We start from the raw sequence: 23,771 nt of genomic DNA, 5'->3' as shown, positions 1-23,771 counted from the left end.
AAAAAATTCAAAAAAAATCAAAATCTAAAAATTAAAAATTTCAAAATCAAGAAATTCTAGAATTATAAACGCAAAATTTAATCATTTTAAACTAAAAAAAAACATTTATTAAAAAAGGAAAAAAAGTTCAAATTATGTTTACATGGCAGCTGGAGGTTTGTTTGCATCGTATTTCCTAACTCTTATTCTAGCAAGTTTTTTGTCAGGCGAAAACCAGCTAGAGCATTTTTTGCATCACGACACTCTGACGAGGAGTATGTAATTTCTGGGTTAAATTATATTTCTAACACTGGGCCTAGAAAGCCTTATTCAATTCAGTTCAGAATAATAAAATCGAGTAAAAACAAAATTTAAAAAAGAAAAAAAATGCATTCCAGCAATTTCAAAATTCAAAAAAAATATTTCGGCAATTCCAGAATTAAAAACAATCGCAAAATTCTGAATTCTACAATTTAAAATTTCAAGGATTTAAACATAAAAATTAAAAAAAAAAACAAAAATAATAAAAAAATGGAAATGCGTAAAAAAATATTTAATTTAAAACAACATAAAATCTAAAGGAATACAAATTCTAAGATTTATAAAAAAAAATGGAAATTCAAAAATCTAAACATTAAAAATCACAAAAAAAAATGATTTCAGAAATTCCAGGAACATACGAAATATCAAAATTTCTATGATTTAAAAAAAAATCAAAAATTCTTAAAATTTAAAAATTTAAAAAAAAATGATTTCAAAAATTCCAGTAAAATAAAAGAATAGATTTTATTAAGGCTGGAACAAAATAAATATTTTTTCAAAAAACTTCAATATTTTTATGAAAATTTGAGTGCAATTAGTTAAAATGAATTTAAAATGAATTCCCCTGCGTTTAGAATCATTTTTTGCATGTTTGGGTTGATTTAAAAATCTTTTGAATTGTTGAAAATTTTCGATGTCTACTATCGCTAAAGTTTTTTTTTCGCTAAAATTTTTGTTTTCGTTAAATTTTACATTTTTTGAAAACTTTTATTGCAAAACAACTGAACTAGTGTAAAATACATTTTAAAACACTTTTTCCATGGAAATGTTGAAACTATGGCTTGTTATTTTAATATTTATATTTTTTTATTTTTTTTTTTGGGGGGGAGGGGGGCCTCGACTCTGGGACAAAAACTTTTAAAAATATTTGCATCGGCCTAAATCCTTCAACATTAAAAAACTAAAATTAAAAAAAATCCAGATTTTTTTCGAAAAAAAAATCCGGATTTAAAATTTAAAAAATTTAGAAAATTTAAATTTTACAAATAAAGAAAAATCAAACCTTTTTATATAAAAAAAAACAACAAAATTATATAAAAAAATTAAAAATAGGAAAAAAATAGAATTTAAAAATACAGGCAACCAAAATCTTATAAATTAAAAAAAAAAACAAACATTTTATTCAAACACTTTTTAAATTGGAAAAAATATGATTTCAAAAATTCCAAAAACGAAAAAAATATTATAAATTTGAAATAAAAAAATAATATTCTGGAGTTCAAAAATTCAAACATTTATAAACTAAAAAAATCCTAAATTTTAAATATTCAAAAAATGTTAAATTTGCAGGAAATTTAATTCTGAATATAAAAGTACACAAATTGAAATAAATCAAAAAAAAATTACAATTCCGAGATTAAAATCAAAAATATATAAGAATTGAAATACCAAGCCATTGTCCCAAAATTTGAATGAAAAAAGTGTTTTAAAATGCATTTTACACAAGTTCAGTTGTTTTGCAACCAAAAGTTTTCAAAATATGCAAATTTAAACAATTAAAAATTGAAAAAAAAAAATTTCTGAAATTACAGAAACATAGAAATAACATAAATCTTAACACTTAAAAAAAATCTGCAACTAAAAAAATCATAATTCAAACATTTCAAAATTACAAAAAATAATAAATAAAAAATTTTAAAATTAAAATTAGAAAAAAAAACAAATTTTTAATCCAAAAAATATATTTCAAAAAACAAAATTCTACAAATTTAAAATTCCGAGATCAAAAAAAAACATAATTTTTTAATTTTTAAACATGTTGTTTTAACAAAATAGAAAAAACTTGAATCTAAAATTTATAGAAAAAACTCAGAAAATCTACATAAAAAAAATAAAAAATAAAAACAATCATTTTATTCAAACAATTTTTAAATTCCAAAAATGATAATTTCGGAAATTCCAAAAATAAAAAGAGTATTTAATATCAAAAATTAAAAGAATGAGATTCTGAAACTCATTTCTGAAATTTTTTCCTCATATTTGTACCAACCTTACCAATTTTAATATAATGGAACCTATTATAGGGTAATTCCGGTAATTCTTTAGTGCAGCGGTTCTCAACCTGGGGTACATGTACCCCTGGAGGTACCACGAGCGGTCTCAAGGGGTACCGGAAGACAAACCCCGTAATGGCGGACATTTGAATGATATCCCGGACAAAATATTTGAGAGAAGCAAAAACCAACAGATTAGAAACAAAAAAATAACGCAACATTTTTTTTGTAGATTTACTTTGTTTTTGCTAATCGAAAAAAAAGCAAAGCAAACCACTTTAACGACCCCCGGGTCTATTGTGGTCTCTGTTGCAAGTTTCTGCTCATTTCTAGGCGTCCGAAGGTTATGTGTGGTGAGTCACTCAAAACCTCTTTTACGCTAATGGACCGACGTTTTACTTCCCCATCCGATAGAAGGCAAATTTCGTCTCGAAAAATGCCACCGGGTCTTTCTGGGATTGAACCCAGGCCATACCGGGGTGAGAGGCTACCACGCTAACCACTGCGCCACCGGACCCGGCGCTAATCGATTATCATTAAATTTGAAAAACAACTATTTTGCATTATAGAGCATTCTACGTGCGTATGTATTGTGTGTACGTACACGAAAATAAAGTGAGGTTAAATTTTGTCAGCCAGCAAAACCGAATGGTGCGCTAATGTGCGTACGCGAAACGTCATAAAGCTCTATTGATTGATACATACATACAAAATGGGGCTGTCCATACACAAGTGCTTTAAATATTTTCGAAAATCTGTACATTGAGATGGCATGTTCTGGTCACAAATCTTTGGCAAAGTTTATGATATGGTTTTCCCAGAAACATTTTTTTCGAATTGTTGGCCAAATTTAAAAAAATCGACAAAACACATAGCAAATATTTAAATGAGAAAAATCGCTTGCATTCGATAAGAAATTTCATTAATTTAAATAAAGTGTACCTTTTTTTAGATTATTGTCCTTTTTTTCTTTAAATTTTTGTCTCATATCTGGAAAAGAAAGAAAGAAACTACCATCTCTTAGAAAAACTCAATAGGTTGGTAAAAGATTCTAAAGTTTCATTATTTAACATTATTTTTTCGACCTGTAGGACCGGCCCGTGGCTTAATGGCTACGGCTCCCGCCTCATAAGCGGAAGGTTCCGGGTTTTTTTTTTTTTTTTTTTTTTTTTATTTTGCGCTAAAATGACTTTTTTTTTTCATGTTTTTATTTATTATATTTTGGTATACAAAACATAAAAATTATCTTATAATTACACTAGTTCAATCTATTTTTGCTATTCTTTGCATTAAGTTCAATTCTTGCTCGGTTTGCCATTGATTGTGCTTCTGCCAGCCCTAGGAGAGGTACTTTTCTTCGTTCTGGTTCTGATGAGTCCGATCCATTCGGAGACTCTGCTGCTTGTGCTTTGCGTCGCTTAGCACGGTCACGAAGTCTTGCTGCTGTCCAAGTTGCGTCTTCATCCATTGATTGCTGTTCTCCATTATTTTCTGTTGTTTCGTTCTGCTCCGTTGCTTCCCTTTCACCTCCAAACGCCATCTCCTCAAATGGGTTGGAGTTTTCGCTTGTGTTGGTTTCTTCTTCGGCTGCTGCTGAAACAGATCCTGAACTGGCTACTTGTTGTTCGATTTGCTCCGTTCTGAGTTCATCTGCACCCGATGCAGAGGACAACTGTGTCCCACCAGTTAGAGCCTCAGCGTAGGACGTTGAGCTGTTGTTCTTTTGTTTCAGGTGACCTTGAACTGACGCTCGCTTTGGACAGTCAGCTTTGACCTGGTCAAGACTGCTGCAGAAAAAGCATCTTGTCGGCATCCCTTCATAAGCCACACGTGCCTGGAAGTGTTGCACGTGTACTACATCCGGAATAGCTTTGGACAACTCTATATGGGCACCTCGTACTCCATTCAGGATAGGGAAACCAGTGTCCGGACCGTATCTCTCGCGTGTTGTTTGATGGATTTTCCCATACCTTCCCAATACCGCGGCCACGTGCTTATCCTCAACCTCAATAGGTAGACCAAAGAGTCGCACGTATTTGAAGTCTCCTCGGGCTGAGGCGAATGTGACTTTGACTGTTTCGTTATTGTCGTACTTGAACGTTTCACTGGTGGGACATTGCAATAGCACATTTTTCATAATTTCCTCAGTCTGAAACTTGATGTAAACGCAATATTCCCTCGGCGCTCGGAACATCGCGACCAGCGTCTCTGGTGCCCATTTGCACTTCCGGAAGAAGGCAAATATTTCTTTGTCTGTCGGCATCTTTGAGTTGGTCCCAAATTGGACCCTAACACTGTTGATGTGGACGCTTTGAGGGTCCATTGTCTTACATGGACTCAAGGTCACCACTCACTTTACTTTTGTTAAACTTTACAAAGGCACTCGATCGTTCGCGCACTGATTGTCGCAATGCGACTGCACGCTTGGACCGTTGAAAGCGAACTGTGACTCCCGACCGGTCTCCTTGAAATTATTTGACTATAATTGAACTTTGAATATGAAAGAAAAACGCATGGAATCAGGTGGGATTCGAACTCACACCTTTGGATTGGTAATCAGATGCTCTAGCCACTCGGCCACCGAGGGGTTAACACCCCTTGAGTAAATTAATCCGTAGTGGTGAAATAATGACACAAGGTCATTTACTAAATAATACAACAATCCCACTCCCAACGATTCCCCTACACACACCACACACCATATTCTATAAATAACTCGAATTGGTTGGTACGGTATGTCCCCACTTCTTCTTCTTCCCCTGATGATTCCATGAAATGTGGGTTCCGTTCATAGAATCTGTCTCTTGCGGTTAATGCAACGCAGTAGGCCGCTTTAGTGAGTGTAATACATTTCGGGGGGTTCTCGAAAGTACTGCAATCATTAATAATGACAAGAAAGAACTCAAGGCGTAATCTAACCATAAGTTCTTCCCGGATGCTTTCTTCGGACTGGCTGCGCTTGTGTTCGATTAGATTAGATTAGATAAAAAATGTTTAAAAAAATGTTCATGCAAAATATAGCAATATTATAAAAAAAAAAAAAAATCCATTTATCTACAAAAAAAATTTTTTTTTCGAAAAACGATCAAATTATCAGTAAAATATTATTATTACAGCTAAAAATTAAAGAAACGTATCAAATACAATCTAATCTGAATTGTAAGCAAAATAACATGCTATTATATGGTTTGTTCCTCTTGCCCCAACGGGATGTTCGTCTTGCCCCACTAGTTGAGTAAAACGTACTGAAAATCAATAATTTTATAATCTATTTTTTATCGTGAAAAACTGGATTTTTTAGAAACTTGTTCTATCAAAGTCTTAGTCAAGACCTGGGACAAGATGACTATCAAAAAATTCGACAGATTTGTTTAACGTTTTTAATGGATTTTAACGAGCATTTCCTTAGCTTGCCCCACTTTCCCCTACATGGGCATTGTTTGGCCTACCCAGTACTTGTTTTAAAACAATTCTAGACACAAACTTTAATCTATTAACAATATTTTTCGATTTTTTTTGAAATATTGAATAACATATTTTTTCATTTTAAGTGTTTTTTAATAACCCAATGCGGTTTCAAAAACACCCAGGAAGCAAAAAAAAATGGTCCAAGATAATTCCAGATTTAGTTTAAATTCTATCAATGTCTCCCGAGTTAGAGTTACAGAACATTGAAACAGATTTTTTTTCTCCAAAATTTATGTTTCTCATACAAAAAAAAACGATATTTGGAATTTAAAAAAAACTCTATAAGCGAAAAAAATTCATGTTTAAAAACTAAGGGGTACCAGCAGCTTAAGCAAAAAGAAAAGGGGTACCTAGCCAAGAAAAGGTTGAGAAACGCTGCTTTAGTGTGATAACTTAAATAATTGACAATTGGATCACATAAGAATTTTGCAGTTTTTTTTTAAATGGTTTGAGAATGTTACAGTACTCTTGGAACAAGTTTTAAAATTTGTTATGCTAACTACAAAATGCATTTTTGCGCAATTTCAGCACAAAGTTTCTAAATAAAACCTCCAGAAAGTGTTTTCAGCTGTCTAAACTGTGCAAAATTATGCTCCAAAAAGTCACTCACCGTGTACAGCAAACTCCTCGTGTACGTCGAAAAGAACTGCACGCAGCCGATCCTCCCGTTCAGAATCAACGCCTGCGTCCTCGGGTTAACCCGAATCCCCACCGGGTACGGATTCTGCCCGGTATAATCATCAGAAATACGCGAAAAGCTCTGCACCACGGCCGTCTGCTTCTGCAGCGCGTTCAAAATCTGAATCCCATTATCGGCGGTGCAAAGCGCTACGCGAAGGTTTTCCGGCGCGACGGAGATCTGGACCACGGAGTCCGATAGTCGCGGCAGGATGTCCTTCTCCTGCTGCTTGCCGACGGTCCACTTGATGAGGACGCGCTCGAGCCCACCGGAGTAAAAGTGCGTTCCGGTTGCGGAGAAGGTCACACTCTGGACCGGGTTCGGATGCCAGTGGTAGGTCTCCGGGATGGCCATTCCCGTTTTGAGGAAGTGTTTGTACAGGACAACGCGACCGATGGCGTCTCCGATGGCCACGATGTCCTCGTTGGGATGGCACGCGACGACTTTAGGTTGGACGCCGTTACAGTGGCGTCGGGGGTGGGCCTTGATGCGCGGTTGGACTTTGCCCCAGCGCCACAGCTGGTCACCGGTCGTAATGAAGGCGAAGAAGTTGAGTCCCGGAGCGCCGATGGCCAGTTTGATTTGGCCGTCTTTTTCACCGTCGTGGAGCGCGTAAGTGTCTGTGATCTTGCCCTTGATAGGACAGTAAGTCATAATGACCTTCTTGGTTGACTCTCCGGCCACCAGGAACAACGGAACGTCGTGTTCATCGTACATGACGTCAAAAAAGGACACTTGAAATTTTGTGTTGTGAAGAATTTCCTTCCTCTCGTGCAGCACTCCGGACTCTACGTTCCATCCCAAGATGTGACCATGGCTAGAACAGCCGTACAACAGTTTAGGACTGTTCTTGATAGTCACAATACCGACAATGTTCTGGTCTGTACCCTCATAATCCCGGACATACTCTCCGGTCGTAGCACTGAAAGCCCGCACCGTATTTTCCCAAATCACGTAAATTATCCTGAAAAAAAAGTAAACCCATAAATTAATCCTCAATCAACAAACCTCCCCCAACTCACTACTCACTCCCCATTAGCCGAAAACAGCGGCGCATGGTTGACCATACAACCTCCGGCAATCCGCCGAATCCGTAATCCGTCGCCCGCCATCTCTTCCGAGGTTGATTTCAACGACTTTCGACCCGCACCCTTTCTGTCCACTATCGCACCTTGTTCCGCGACGGTCGCACCACTTTCTATGCACATTGTACCCGATGTTCCGACGTGTGGTCCGCGATTTTTGGGCCGGATTTTAACGAGGAATTCGCGCGCCGCACCGGATTCGAAGAGACGAAACACGAAAATGTAAACAGCAACACGAGGTTGAAACGAGCCTCGCGTACGGGAGAGAGAACTGTCACTTTGCCAATTATTTTGAGAGAGAGCATGGGCGGTGTGAGAAAGCTGTGGCGGATTTCAGGAGGGGCATGGATTAAGGTTGCAGATGTTTGGATAACGTTTGTACAGAATGAAAAAAATATTTTTTTAAACTGGGGTTAAAGTTCGGTTCGAGCTCGTTTGACGGTGGGTGCGCTTGAGATTTTTGGGTAAACAATGAAAAGATGAAAACACTAAAACATTCCTAATAAAAACTCTAATAGTAGTTTATGCAACAAGTTGCAAAAAGAGGATTTTTTCAGCACGAGTCGTACATTTATCCAACGAGGTTCACCGAGTTGGAAAAATACGAAGAGTGCTGAAAAAATCAAGTTTTGCAACGAGCTCCATACAACATTTTTTGCAATTCCAAAAAACACACTCTGAGTGAAATTTTGTGTCAAATTTCCATGTATTTTGTCAATAAATAGTTTAAATCAAAAAATGTTGAAAAGTGTTACTTTTCGAAACAAGTGCTGAAAAGTTCAACTTTTCAGTACCCATTTGAGTGCTGAAAAGTAAAACTTTCCAGCATTTATTTTGAAAAGTGTTGCTATTAGATTCTGTTATTTTTGGTACAGAAAAGTAGGCTATTTCGTCGTTCAACAATGACAGGACAAGTAAGTAGTTTCACGACGGAATTGCAAAAAAATATGTAAAATCTCACATTCAAAAAATCAGAAATTAACAAAATGAAAATTAAATAAAAATTAAACAAAATCAAAGTTTTTAGAACGTTGCAAATATTTTTCAAAGTTTTAATTTTGAGAAACGATACTAGGGGATCTATACCCTTCCTCAGCCTATTTCTATGATTGTCCTATCAGCACTTTGACCATGAATTACAGCTTTCAAAAAGTGTTTCTGACTGTTCCAAAGTAATAAATAGCTCAAACAAAAGTGAGCAAGCAACGTTGTAGAAGCAACTCTCCATTGTTGATACATCTGGAAATGTTGATTAAATAGGAAAACGGCAAAAGTGATGAGAATAGGTCGAAAGGCTAAGAGTGATTGAAATGGGCATAGTTCCCCTATCTGTAGTGATTTTTTTTTTTTTTTGAAGACTTAGAATAATCGGGAATGAACTGCGTTTTTACATATAAAAAAAATAATAAAGTTTTTGCGATTATCCGAAGTGAAATTTTGGCGAGAATTTTGAATAACCGATTGCAAACCGTGGTTATTTTTTTTATTTTAGAATTTTAAAATTGTATAATGTTAACTTCTTTTGATCTTTGAGTTTATGAATATTTGTCGACTTTTTAATAAGATCCTAAAAACAAATGTTAACATTGACTTTATTGGTATAAGAACAATGGACATTGACAAAAGTTCTGAAAGGGTGTAGCTCAATGTTAACATTTGTTTATAGGATCATCTCCAAGATCAAAAATCCCTTATCAAAAAAAGTCTAAATTTGTTTCTCAAAACTTGTATGGTTTTGAATTTCTAATATTTTTAAGTTTTGGAATCTTAAAGTTTAAAATATTTGCATGTATAAAATTTTGATTATTAAAATTTTTGCAAGAGTCACGTCCTAGGTCATGTCACTAACGTTGTGAGTTTCCTTCATATTTAATTTATTTTGAGTAAAAATTAAAATCCGTCAGTTTTATTTTCAGAATTTTAAAATTTTGCGTTTTGAATATTAAAATTTGTAAACGTTGAACTTTTTTTTTTAATTTTTTAATTTTTTAACAATCAAAATCTTTGATAGTTTTAAATATTTGTGCTTTTAAAATTCTGACTATTCACGTTTTTTGCGAGAAAATTACTTGATTATGGTTATACTTTTCTTATATAATTACTTAACATATTTCGAGCAACAAATAAAAGCCGTCATTTAAATTTATGCATTTTGAGGCTAGTCTGGATTTCCAATATTGTTTTTCAAATACAAAATTATTTAAGCGTTTGTAATTTCAAATGAGTAGGGGAACAGCATCTAATTCCAGCGTGCCTCTAATCTTGGCAGGTCAGAACTTTGACATTCAATTAAAGCGTTTTCAACTGAAATCGAGTGATAAATAGCTCAATAAGAAGTGAGCAAGCAAGTATCTATCAAAAGTTTTACAAAATTAGTGGTTTAAAAAGTGGAAATCAGCAAATTGGATGGAGTTAGGAGCAAGTGCTTAACCTGCCAAACATACGAGAATTTACCCTAAATCCAAATTAGTTGATTTCGTTGACAATTTCAAGCTCTAGCCCTAAGAGGACCTCAAACAAAATAATCCTGGTTTTGTCATAATTGAGTCATAATTATCTTTTTTTGCAGATTCTTGTACAGCAATGCATAAATCTGCAGCAACCTAGCAGATAAATTAAAGAGTTAAAAAATCTGCCAACCCTTCCCCCTCTCAGAACTGTCAAACGGAGAAAAAAAAATGTCAATATAAACAAAAAGTGAAAATTTTCTGTGCGTCCCTAATTTTCTACGAAAATCCGGCGAAATCTCCCGAAAATGACCATAATTTGGTGAAAAGTTCGTTCCGCGTGGGTGGCCGCCGGTCGGCACGATGGAGGAAACTGGCGATCTGCAGCTGTGTCGCGTTTGTGCGGAAAATTGTCGCGATCGGCCGTACGTTTCGCTCGCGGAGGTGCACGGAGAGAAATCCTACCTGGAAATGGTGGCGTTTTGCGGACAAATTGAGGTAAGTTGATTTTTTGAAGTTTTCGCTTTCAATGTTGCTAAAATTCATGGACGTTCAATTTCATGATTGGTTTTATGCATGAAAATATTTTTTTTAAATTATATATGTTTTTAAGTAGCAAGTTAAAACTTAAGAAAATTATTTAAATAAAACATATTTTTTGCTTCAAATTCTTTTAACCGCAAATCTCAATGATGTTTGTTTATTTGCATAGAATTGAAAGAACCATTCCTTAATTTTGTTGTACTTGCTTTTGATTTGCTGTTAAATTTTGTTGTTTTTCACCTTTTGTTCTTTTTCGTTTTAAAATACTGAAAATTGTAAAGCATGACTAATTTCAAAACAAATTTTTTGAATGTTTGTGGATTTTTATGTCTGCATGGTAGACCTCGTTTTAAAATGTTCAACATTAAAACAATATAAATTCTTTCACTAAACTACAGATCTCAAACGAAACCGACTTGCCAAAAATCATTTGCACGGTTTGTTGTGTTCAGCTCACCGAAACCTACCGATTTTGTATGAAATGTCGCTCGGCGGAGCAAACAATACGACTGAAATGCTCTCAAAACAAAGAAACCGAAGACGAGCTTCCGGACAAAATTGCCGAGGAGCTGATCGAGCTGCCCGATCTACGGCAGACGACGGCCAAAGATTGCAACGAAATTCTGGTCGATCTCATGACTCCCGGGGAGGACGAGCTGTTTGACGAAATTATCGAGGAGAATCATTTTAGCGATGGGGATTCGTTCGGGGATGAAGTTGAGGTGGGAAATTTCGAGGAAGAAGTTGCGCTGCAGGAGTTGCCGATTTTTGACGGCGAACCGTTGCTGATCGCAGAGGACGGTTTGGGTGTTATTTTGACTGCTAGCGAACAGAATGTAGAGATGCTGGATGATGAGCAGAGTCAGGAACGGACGTATCACACGATGGTATCGGTGTTTGATCAGTACAACAACGAAACTCAGTTAAATGAGCCCACCAATGTTGATCCGGTACTAAGCGATCCGATTCCAAGTGAAATCGAACAGTTCAACTTCTTGGAAGTCCAAGAGGACGATTCTACGGAGGAATCCGACGATGTTTCAATTGATCAGACGGAAACTGTTGCTAGAAAACAACCCGTTGGGAGGAAACGAAGTGGTAACGTTCTCCCACCAAAAGCCATGATTGTTGAACAAGCAGATCACGGTGATTTTGACGTGATTCACTACTCTGGAGTGGCGTGCTGTGGCTGCGATCAGTACTTCAAAAACCAGGAAGAGCTACTGGAACACTGCCAAATAGTCCACCAACTGGACGAAGTTCCGAGCGATTTCTTCTGCCCGCACTGCTACAAATCGTTTCGGGGACCGGTTCTGCTCGAAAAGCACATGCACGTCTGGGCTTTTTCGGAGATTTTCTCGTGCAAACTGTGCAAGTATAATTGCCGGGAAGAATCCGTCATGGAACGACACCTGGAATCTTCGGTGATTCATGACAAGCCGATGCCGGCGTTGGATAAAGTTGGGCAGGTTTTTGACAAGCTTCCAATCAAAGGATTGATGTGTTGTGAGTGCTATCATCAGTTTCCTAAGGACGATGAATTGCAGAAGCATTACGAAGAAATTCATCATCCGGAACGTCCGAAAACGGAAGCTGATGCCGAGCTTGATACAGGTCACTATTTTTGTCAGGATTGTCACCAGATCTTCCGCAACAAGCACAAGTACGATTTGCACGTCAAAAATGCAAAAATGGACTTTATATTTTGTTGCAAGCACGAGTTTTGCACCTACCAAACACCGAACATAAATTTTGCCAAATTCCATATGCGCAGCAAAGATCACGAATCGCTTGCGAACGAGCAATCCACGAGCGAAACCGTTGACGAGTACATACAACGTCGTTGCTGCTTCCGAAAATGTCTGGATGTGTTCGACTCGAAGAAAGCGCTGATGGAACACGTCGATCAAGTCCACCGTATGAAGCAGCTGGAGAACGAGATGCGTCGGAAAAAGTCCACCAACGTTTGCTCGATTTGCATGTGTAATTTTGGAACCCGACGCGCACTCAAACAGCACCTCCAACCAAAAGTCAAAGGATTCATTTGTGAAATCTGCCAGGAATCTCACGTTTCAGCGTTCCACCTTAAAACCCACTTCAAAAAAGTCCACTCCTCCGGGCTTCGATCCCGTGACTACAAATGTGACGAATGTCCGTGCACGTTCGTCAACGCGGAATATCTGCGCAAGCACAAACTCAAAGGACACGACAAAGAGCATGTCTGCTCGATCTGCGAGCGCACGTTCAAAAACAAGGAAGGCCTCTGGACCCACTGGCGAATCCACAACAAGCAAACCAAGCACGAGTGCGAATCCTGCAAAAAAGCCGGCAAGCGGTACAGCTTCCGTGACGTAAAAACGCTCAATCGGCATTTTAAAATCTCCGAGTCGCACAACGGCAACCGCAAGTTCGCATGCGCCGTAGAGGGTTGTACCAGCGCGTACGCGCACAAACCGGACCTGAAGCGGCACGAGATGACAGTACACAAGGGAATTCTGCCGTGCCGCTGTAAGTTCTGCGACAAGGGATTCGTGCGGGAGCGAGATTTGCGACTGCATGAGCGGGTTCATACGGGAGCGAAGCTGTACAACTGCAAGCGGTGCAACGCGGGGTTTAACGTGTACCACAAGTACAAACTGCACTGCAAGGAGAAGCACGGGTTTACGGTGATGATCGATAGTAGGCCGAAGGGAGGGTCGTAAGGAGTATTTTTTCATGCAATACCAGTATTTATACGTGTGATTTAGTTCAGTATTTAACCAACGAAGAGACTTTAATGTACGTCGTAGTAAATTAACCCAGTGCCAATATTTATAGAATTATACTAACAAATACTTAACTTCCTTGCCAAAAACTAGCAACAATGTGTGCACAAAACTAGTCAAATTGTAAGTAATCGTAACTGAACGTGGTGTGATCGTAAATAAAAAGAAATCCAAAAAGGCTCGATTACATGATCCGAACATTCCCTTTTATCAAGATTCTATGCAGTTAAGAAGAAAATTGTGAGCCTTTTTTACAACCAAGCTGTGTAACATAGACGCCGTTCCATTTTTACATACGGAAGGAAAGCATTGCTCGCTCGCGAACGAGGGAGAGAATTAGTAATGCTTGTCTCTCCGACATTTGTCACTTTGACTGATAATTTACTGAAACTTCAGCTAACGGGTTGTCAAAACAACTGAAATTTCAGCAAAAGCGATTGAAAAATGATTTATAAAACAAAAATCAACGGATAAAAAAAATGTTTTACGTTATCAACTGATTTTTCTTTTTTAAAATTTTCAATAATTTTTTTTTAGATTTCTACATATTTTTTTCGATAACAAAATAAAAAATTTTCAATATTTTCAATGTAAAAAAATAAATCCATTTAGTGGCAACAATCAGCTGGACGCAAAAAAAAAAACATTTTTCCTGAGAAATAAAAAAAAATCAAATTTAGATTTTTTTTTTCGTTTTCAATTTTTCTCCGTGCAACAAAAAGTTCTTATCAGGCCCTTTTGATTTTGTCGTTCGCGATTTTTCTCCTCTTCTGCTCGGGCTGCCAAGCGCACTTTGGCAGTTCGGTTTGACAGAAGCAAAATTTTCCCTGTTTATTTACAAAAGAAAATAGTGGCGCTCGTTCGAAAAATAGTGATTTCTTGCGGACAAATCGACAAAATCGAAATGAATTCGGCCACAAAAGTAAGTAATCTGTTGTATTTTTTGAAGGAAAGCTGTTTTTAATTACGATTGCGTTTAGGTGGGTGAAATTTTCACAGCCGCCGGGGCGGCCTTCAATCGGCTGGGCGAACTCACGATGCAGCTTCATCCGTCGTCGGATTCCCCCACCGGGTAAGCATTCCTCCACAGTTTTTGTTTATATTCACAATTGACCACCTTCGCCCGCAGGAGCAAATGGACAGATGAAGAAATAGAAATGCTCCGGTCGGCCGTGACGCGTTTCAGCGAAGATCTGAACAAGGTTAGCCAACGGATCAAGGGACGGACGGTGTAAGTTTCTGCTTCTTCATCTGTTTGAAAGAGGCCGCGGACTAAACATTGCTGAATGCCCCTCTACTTGTAGGTCACAAATCCGGCAAACCCTCAAAAAGAAAGCCTTTGAAGATGCCGGAATACAGATCAAGCAGCAACCCCCGCAGCAGCAACAGCCACAGCAGCAGCAAGTCCAAGTTCAAGTACAAGTTCAACAGCAGCAACTGGCCACTCCGCCTGCGCAAACGATTCTCGTTCAGCAGCAGCCGCAGACGGTGCAGCCGGCCACGAGTGGGACCGATCAGCAGACGACGCTGATTGTGAAGCAGGAGGACCTCGACGCGGCGCCCGGAACAGCGGTGGCCACCCAGGAATATTTGAACAAACCTTCTGATGTAAGTAAAAGATGTGTATCCATGCTAGGTACTTGAGTTTTACATCTGTGTTTGGGAAGTACAATTTCAGTGGAAAGTGTTATGCATTCTTAGACTAGATACTCGAAGTTCACGTCGGCGTTTGAGAAAGTTACATTTTGTTCGGCAGTTTTATGCTTTTAGACTATTTATTTAGGCTCGTACATTTTTTCATAATCGGCCCGAAAAATCAGGGAACAAAAATTTTTTTTTTTCGGCGAAAACATTTTTTTTTTGGCAAATTTAACATTTTTTGAAAACTAATGATTGCATACCAATGTAGTATAATAAACTTTCCAATAGTTTTTTTTCATTAAAATGTTGAAATTTGGGCATGTAATTTCAATTGTTTTATTTGTTTGACTCCCAGGGACCCCGAGGAACAAAAACATTAACAATATAATGCAAAATGCCTTAAAAGTTACCAAAAATGCCTTAACAGTTACCATCAATAGGATCAACAGTGTTAAACAGTGTTGTAAAAATAATAATTTTTAATCGATAAAATTATCGTCGATAATATTATCGTCTAACGACAACGATAATGTTTATCGTTATCGTCATTTCGATAATTCTATCTACAATAACTCATTTTTAAAATCATTCTTAAATAGACTAAATTCAATTATATCATGTAATATTTTCAATGCTTTCACTTAAAATATATTTTGTGAAAATGTAGTTTGTTTCAAAGTATATATACACAAAATTGTACGTATTTTTTCAAAATATCCACATTTCTAAAACAAAGCGAAATTTTGTATTACTTTTTTTTCGAAACTACCAAAATTTTCTAAATTATTCATTGTTTTTTTCTCAAAACGAATTCTGAAAACAAAACATTGAAAAATAACAAAAAAAAAAAACCCGATTTAATCCCACCAGGGGTGAGATAGAGCCTTTCTTACTAAAGAATATAACATATCTCAATTCACAACATCGACTTGATACAAAAAATCTTATGATGAAAGCAAGGTATTATTAATGATGTGTTTTCTAAAAGAAATTGAAAATGCAATTTTCACCTATCTAATATTTTTAATCGTACAAATTCTTAGCTTCCAATGCGCAAGTGACGACACACACCGCGGTTTTGGTTTTCTAGTTTTGGTACGAGCCCAAAACCGAACAAAGCAGGCGCAAAGCAAAACCGAGTTAACCGCACAGTGGGAAGCTTGCCATTCAGCGTCTACGAAAGTGAGAGAGTCAGAGATAGATATTTTTACAACCGCACCACTACACACTCAATCGCAATACCTTTGGTAGATAGCCATTGGCGTCGCGAGCATTGAAAACTTTGAAAACGATATAAAGCTTAGAAGCTTCGAAAGCTCCTATTGGAATCCAATGAACTCTGTTAAATAAAACGACACGACAAATGAAGCCTACTTAAAGGCGATTTTAGGAGCACACGGGAAACAAATTGATTGTACCCGGATGAATGTCCTATGTCAAAAAGTTTTTGCATAAACATTGGACAGTTATGCAAAAACGGACAGAGCAAAAGAAACCAAAAGCTACGATATCTTACATGTTGAAGGAAACATCGGTAGACAAGCTACTACGAACGAGTATAAGTCGAGCCGAAACATATGCGCCAGCATTCTCGCGCCAGTATTCGAAGCTCAACTTGACAACTTGTCGACTTGGCGACGAAGCGTCGAAAATCGATGCAGTGTGATTTTTTGGCGATTTTTCCGATTAAAATTCATGCTGAATCGACATATTTACGAAGCTGGAAATGACGTCCTGGCTTAAAGTAAAACCTATACCTTTCTTTAGTAAGAAAGGCAAAAAGTAAATCGATCTAAAAATTGATCGGGATTGCCGATCGATGTCGAATTTGTTTCAGATGCTCACTCATGGTCTGTACTATGAATGTAGCAAGAAATTTCGAATAAAATCAGAAATGAAAAATGTTGGCGAAGGTCACCAGGTGGGCTTTTACCTTTTTTTTTAGGGAATTTGTTTCTTATGGTAGGTCAATCAAACGGCTCTAACTCCAGAACCATATTATGAATCTGGATGAAAATTTGGGAGGTTGTAGGGCTCGAAAAATGCAATTTTGAGATAAATAAAAGGTATGAAAATGAAAAATTTTGACCATATTTTCATTTGAAAACTGTGTATTTTCTGGAAAAGTCTGGCCGCATCCGAAAACAGATGGATAATTCGAAATTTGCGCGGCAACTCGCCCAGGTTCAGCACACTAGCTTTCATCTGCATTTAGGAGAATCGAAATCGGATTTATGGGAGCTGAGAACGGCGCGACACAAAATTTAGCAAAATTTTACCACATACGAACATCACTCGACCTCCACGGAATTTATTTTCTCAAAATTCGAGGGTTCGAGATAGACGAGTTCTATCAAGGTGAATCGATAGAGCGTCGAAAATCGATGCAGTGTGATTTTTTAGCGATTTTTCGGTTTAAAATTCATGCTGAATCGACATATTTACGAAGCTGGAAATGACGTCCTGGCTTAAAGTAAAACCTATACCTTTCTTTAGTAAGAAAGGCAAAAAAATGGAGCACTTCCATTTGAACAGTTTTTGCTTTTTTCTACAATGTATTTCTTATGGAGCAAACTATCAAAAACTGCTCGACTGCGGGTGCTCCATTAACATGGATTTTTTTTAATTCTGAAATTCTTATTTTTTAAGAAAGTTTCTAAATTGTTAAATTATGAAATTATTAAATAATTAAATAATTAAATGATTAAATTATTAAATTATTAAATTATTAAATTATTAAATTATTAAATTATTAAATTATTAAATTATCAAATTATTAAATTATAAAATTATAAAATTATAAAATTATAAAATTATTAAATTATTAAATTATTAAATTATTAAATTATTAAATTATTAAATTATTAAATTATTAAATTATTAAATTATTACATTATTAAATTATGAAATAATTAAATTATTAAATTATTAAATTATTAAATTATCAAATTATTAAATTATCATATTATTAAATTATTAAATTATTAAATTATTAAATTATTAAATTATTATATTATTAAATTATTAAATTATTAAATTATTAAATTATTAAATTATTAAATTATTAAATTATTAAATTATTAAATTATTAAATTATTAAATTATTAAATTATTAAATTATTAAATTATTAAATTATTAAATTATTAAATTATTAAATTATTAAATTATTAAATTATTAAATTATTAAATTATTAAATTATTAAATTATTAAATTATTAAATTATTAAATTATTAAATTATTAAATTATTAAATTATTAAATTATTAAATTATTAAATTATTAAATTATTAAATTATTAAATTATTAAATTATTAAATTATTAAATTATTAAATTATTAAATTATTAAATTATTAAATTATTAAATTATTAAATTATTAAATTATTAAATTATTAAATTATTAAATTATTAAATTATTAAATTATTAAATTATTAAATTATTAAATTATTAAATTATTAAATTATTAAATTATTAAATTATTAAATTATTAAATTATTAAATTATTAAATTATTAAATTATTAAATTATTAAATTATTAAATTATTAAATTATTAAATTATTAAATTATTAAATTATTAAATTATTAAATTATTAAATTATTAAATTATTAAATTATTAAATTATTAAATTATTAAATTATTAAATTATTAAATTATTAAATTATTAAATTATTAAATTATTAAATTATTAAATTATTAAATTATTAAATTATTAAATTATTAAATTATTAAATTATTAAATTATTAAATTAATAAAGTATTAAATTATTGAATTATTAAAGTATTAAATTATTAAATTATTAAATTATTAAATTATTAAATTATTAAATTATTAAATTATTAAATTATTAAATTATTAAATTATTAAATTATTAAATTATTAAATTATTAAATTATTAAATTATTAAATTATTAAATTATTAAATTATTAAATTATTAAATTATTAAATTATTAAATTATTAAATTATTAAATTATTAAATTATTAAATTATTAAATTATTAAATTATTAAATTATTAAATTATTAAATTATAAAATTATTAAATTATTAAATTATTAAATTATTAAATTATTAAATTATTAAATTATTAAATTATTAAATTATTAAATTATTAAATTATTAAATTATGAAATTATTAAATTATTAAATTATTCAATTATTAAATTATTAAATTATTAAATTATTAAATTATTAAATTATTGAATGATTAAATTATTAAATTATTAAATTATTAAATTATTAAATTATTAAATTATTAAATTATTAAATTATTAAATTATTAAATTATTAAATTATTAAATTATTAAATTATTAAATTATTAAATTATTAAATTATTAAATTATTAAATTATTAAATTATTAAATTATTAAATTATTAAATTATTAAATTATTAAATTATTAAATTATTAAATTATTAAATTATTAAATTATTAAATTATTAAATTATTAAATTATTAAATTATTAAATTATTAAATTATTAAATTATTAAATTATTGAATTATTAAATTATTAAATTATTAAATTATTAAATTATTAAATTATTAAATTATTAAATTATTAAATTATTAAATTATTAAATTATTAAATTATTAAATTATTAAATTATTAAATTATTAAATTATTAAATTATCAAATTATTAAATTATTAAATTATTAAATTATTAAATTATTAAATTATTAAATTATTAAATTATTAAATTATTAAATTATTAAATTATAAAATTATTAAATTATTAAATTATTAAATTATTACATAACTACCTAGTCGTTCAAATTTAGCACTGGTCTGAACTAACCATGGGCGTTAGAAGGTTTAAAGTGATCAATTCTGCAGAAGAGGCACTAATTTTTTCCGCATAAATAAACATTTAATTAAAAAACTAAGAAAAAAACAAAAATTTGGAAAAAAATATTTTTTTTCAGATGATGATGACGCTGAACCGGCTGAACGTGCAGGAGTCGGAAGCGGACGTCGAGGGCCTGTCCTCGTCCGAGGTCAAGATGGAGTTTGAGCCGGGTGCGGAGGAGGTGGCCGGGTGAGACGAGGTGGCCTTTTACTTTGGCGTTGCCGCGCGGGAATAGCAGATTCCGCGGTTCATCCTCTATCTTTTTTTTTTTTGATATCTAATTCAGTTTGAGACAGGTTGAGTTGTTTGATAATCCTTTTTAGATTTTCTTTTTGAATTAGTTGTTGGATTCGGTTGAAGAAGTTACGAAATGAAGTGAATAAATATTTGACGATGTAATGTAAACGTAAAAGTATCGTTCTGGAAGAAGCTGCTAACCTGAGAGATTGATTGCCTTTTCCTGTAACATTTTCGATCGCACGAATTAAGAAATTTTATCGTTTGTTAAGTTTCAATAAGTTTTCCGGCAATGGATCGACTTGGTTTAGAAGTTTCTTTCAAAACGCTACGAAATTGAACAGTAAATGTAACGGCAATGTTTGATGGTGTAGTGAAACTTATGATAAAAGAAAATAATAGCGCAAAACATGATGATGATGTGTATCTGGAAAGTTTGAATCCCCCAAATAAAAATCTAAACGTATGATTAATCAAAACAAACGAAAAACAAGGATGTTTTTGTTATTTTTTGGGTTTATCCCCCAACCCCAACCAAAACAACAAAATTCGCAGTAAACAGTGGAGCTCTTCGTCGTAAACACGAAAACAAAATTCGTCGATCAGCTGCTTCACGATCGATCGATCGATTACAACCTGCTTTTTTTTTCGCTCAGCGATCGCGAACGATAATGGTTATTCAAATTGAGCCCCTCAAAACTAACCCAACAGCAGCGCCTGAACCGGATCGCACCGGATTGGGCGCATGCAAATTGGTTTTTATTAAGTAGGTATCACAATTCATTGCCTCATCTCAAAACTCCTCGACAACAACACCAACGACAGGTTGAGCCGGCTTTGCGCTCTCGCGAGCCCCCCCCCCCATCAAAGCATCATGAGGGAGGGGATCACGGTGAGGGGCAGCAGCACACGTGAAATATTCGCGCTAGCGCTAGAGAGATAGAGGAGAACCTGCGGGGATCGACCTAAGCTTGTGAGTTTATAGTGGTGAAGTACCGTTTGTGGGGGTCAAGTTGGACTGTTTCGTGGTACAATCTTTTATGCTTATGCAGCAAGTTGCAAAAAAAAAAGATTTTTCAGCACAAATCGAAGATTTATCCAACAAGGTTTATCGTGGTTAAAATAGAATTCTTGAAAGTAAAGCATCCCTGAAAAAAATATGTTCGCACTTCCAGAGCAGGGGTAAATAACACGGGAATACTAAATTTTGGTATTACTTGGGCAAATAACAGGGACAAAAATGTGCCCTTGGTTGCCTAGTAATAGATGGTAAAATACCATGAAATCATACCAAAGTCTTGTATGTGGAAGGGCACAACAATACCATACCATGTTATTCCAAAGGTAAAATAATACCACAAAATAAAATCAATTGAGGTCTTCTGGATTTTTGAACATTGCTTGAATACCAAAACTTGGTATTGCCATGGTTTTATTTTTATGTATTCCCGCGCCCTTGGAAAATCAGATTTTGGTATTCCTGTGGCCTTCCACATACATGATTTTGGTATGATTTCATGGTATTTTACCATCTGTTACTGGGCAACCAAGGGCACATTTTGGTCCCTGTTATTTGCCCAAGTAATACCAAAATTTGGTATTTTCATACCATTTTTAGTGCAACAGTTGCAGTTAGTGAAAAAACGGAAATGATCCATATGCAACAGCCAAATCTACTCACCTGATGATTCCATGTTGTTCGAAGTGATATTTTTCACCACATCGAATGCATTTTTCATTGATGAACGGCCTGTGCTTGAAGTTCTTGAAGATTCTAAAAAATAACAAGATTGAAAAATAAGTGTTATTATAATGAAACAGGATTGAAATTCACCAAAATTCAATAATCTGTCGATTAACTCGTTTTTCAAAGTATTTGGTTATCACAACTTAGAGAAATTTGAACGTTTTTTAGAAAAAATCTTAGCGGGTATTGAAAATCAGCTTTAACATTTTTGGGTTTCAAGTCATTTTAGCGCAAAATTTATTATCTCATCAAAACTTATAATGTATACCTAAAAGCAGCTTAATATCAATAAATTTCATAAAAAACTGTAAAGTAATTTTCTATTGCAATATCGATTTTGCTTAACAAAATTATTTTCGATAATTGTTTGTCCAGGTTTTCCATATTTTTGAAAAACCACGATTTTTTTTTAAAATCAAATCTCCTACAACAGATTTTGTACCATCCCGCACTATGGCTCAGAATATTTTTTTTGTGTCCATAAACCATATAAAAAACATAAATTTAAAAATGTGTATTTTGAAAATTTAACATTTAATAATAAAAATACACATAAAAAATCTGAAATTTTCCGAAAAGTCCTTATAAAAACCTTCAACTTTATAGAAACACCAAATTGATCAAAAAATCCCTTCTCAAGATAGAGAATTTCATACACTTACATACTCAAGACCAGCCCCCAAAAATATAATACTTTCGAGCATTGTTGGAGCCGTATTTTAGGGTTTTTGAGAAAAATAAAAATTTCTTGATTCGATCGTCCGGAGTAAAGTTTCAGCAAGGACTTTCGATCGATCTGAATACGATCTCCATGTTTTGATTTTTGAATTTTTTTTTGTTTTTTTTTGCTTTTTTTAATTTTTTTTTCATGATTTTTTAAGCTTGATTTTATTTAATTTGGCAGCTATTTTTTTTCTATTTCTATTTTTCTATTCTAAAATCTTTGAGTTTATCTTCCAAATTTTAAAATTTTTAAAGTACTGAATTTTCGTTTTTTCCATATTTTTATTCATAAATCCCTAATTTTGATATTTGTATTATTGATTTCAAGATTTCAAAATTTTCCAATTCTTTAATTTTTTGCATATTTGTAAGCAAATCCTTTTTTTTTATTAAAACGTAGAACTGTGCGAAGAAAATTCAAACGTCACTTTCCGTTTCTGTTACATTAAAATAAAATTGTATTCAAGTACGATTGTGAATATGGAGCCAATTGTACTCGAAAATAACATTTGAGAAGGGCGTAAGTTATTTAAATATTCTTTTTTGTATTTTGCAATTTAAAAATTACTGTATCTCGAAGCAAGTATTTCATTTTTTTTGAAAAAATCAGTGTTGATTAAAAAATTCATAACTTGGTTAAAGATTTTTTGCACAACCTGGAAATTTCTGAAAAGTTGGCATTTGATGTCCTCTAAAACATATCAAAAAATAAAATTAGTGTTTTTTGCAAATCAAGTTTTAGTGATAAAAAGTTGAATAAAAAATCACCAAATTTTTTTTTACCGTGTATTATTTTTTCCAGTGTAGTCCGTATCCATACCTACAACTTTGCCGAAGACACCAAATCGATCAAAAAATTGCTTCAAAAGATATAGATTTTTGAATTTTCATACATCATTTTTGTATGGACAGCTGCCAAATTTGTATGGGAAATTATATGGACAAACTAATGATGCAAAATGGCTTCTTTGGGCATTCCGAAGGCACCAACAAAGTTTTAGTCGAATTAAAAAAATACAAAAATTAAAATTGAAGAAAAAAGACCGATTTCGTAGAGAACTTCTCATATGTTTTTTTTGACCATAAACTATATAAAAAAAATAAATTTAAAAATGTGTATTTTGAAAATTTAACGTTTAACAATAAAAATAGAGCTCACCTGGGTGACTCACCACACATAACCTTCGGACGCCTAGAAATGAGCAGAAACTTGCAACAGAGCCCACAAAAGACCCAGGGGTCGTTGAAGTAGATTGCTTTGCAATAAAAATAGAAATAAAAAAATCAGAAAT

At 33.2% G+C, this 23,771-nt stretch overlaps 3 protein-coding genes across 4 annotated transcripts in view; 2 read left to right on the top strand and 1 right to left on the bottom strand.

Moving 5' to 3' along the window:
* Positions 1–7,787, bottom strand: part of LOC6049408 (WD repeat-containing protein 75) — a 31,054-nt gene extending 23,267 nt beyond the window's left edge. Inside the window, exons 1-2 of the mRNA XM_038253321.1 lie at positions 7,471–7,787; positions 6,373–7,405 (exon numbers count right to left, since the gene is read on the bottom strand). Of these exons, the coding sequence (XP_038109249.1) occupies positions 6,373–7,405; positions 7,471–7,649 (1,212 nt within the window). The 5' untranslated portion in view covers positions 7,650–7,787. The remainder of the gene's footprint in view (positions 1–6,372; positions 7,406–7,470) is intronic.
* Positions 7,788–10,204: 2,417 nt separating this feature from the next.
* Positions 10,205–13,458, top strand: LOC6049407 (zinc finger protein 420). The gene is made up of 2 exons (XM_038254327.1): positions 10,205–10,471; positions 10,915–13,458. Exons 1-2 carry the CDS (start codon positions 10,337–10,339, stop codon positions 13,216–13,218), a joined length of 2,439 nt encoding a protein of 812 aa, XP_038110255.1. The 5' UTR covers positions 10,205–10,336; the 3' UTR covers positions 13,219–13,458.
* Positions 13,459–14,051: 593 nt separating this feature from the next.
* Positions 14,052–20,499, top strand: LOC6049406 (general transcriptional corepressor TUP1). 2 transcript variants are annotated; one of them, XM_001866140.2, is made up of 5 exons: positions 14,053–14,203; positions 14,262–14,353; positions 14,411–14,512; positions 14,586–14,889; positions 19,849–20,499. In XM_001866140.2, the coding sequence occupies exons 1-5, from the start codon at positions 14,186–14,188 to the stop codon at positions 19,963–19,965; spliced, it is 633 nt and encodes a 210-aa protein (XP_001866175.2). In that variant the 5' UTR covers positions 14,053–14,185; the 3' UTR covers positions 19,966–20,499. The 2 variants fall into 2 exon arrangements, with proteins under 2 accessions (XP_038110259.1, XP_001866175.2); XM_038254331.1 differs by lacking the exon at positions 14,411–14,512 and having other exon boundaries at positions 14,052–14,203.
* The last annotated feature ends 3,272 nt before the right edge of the window (positions 20,500–23,771 follow it).

The sequence above is a fragment of the Culex quinquefasciatus genome, chromosome 2 (assembly GCF_015732765.1).
Source record: "Culex quinquefasciatus strain JHB chromosome 2, VPISU_Cqui_1.0_pri_paternal, whole genome shotgun sequence".
NCBI lineage: Eukaryota > Metazoa > Arthropoda > Insecta > Diptera > Culicidae > Culex > Culex quinquefasciatus.
Note: the sequence above shows the minus strand (reverse complement) of the source record. Positions and strands in the feature narration are given on the sequence as shown.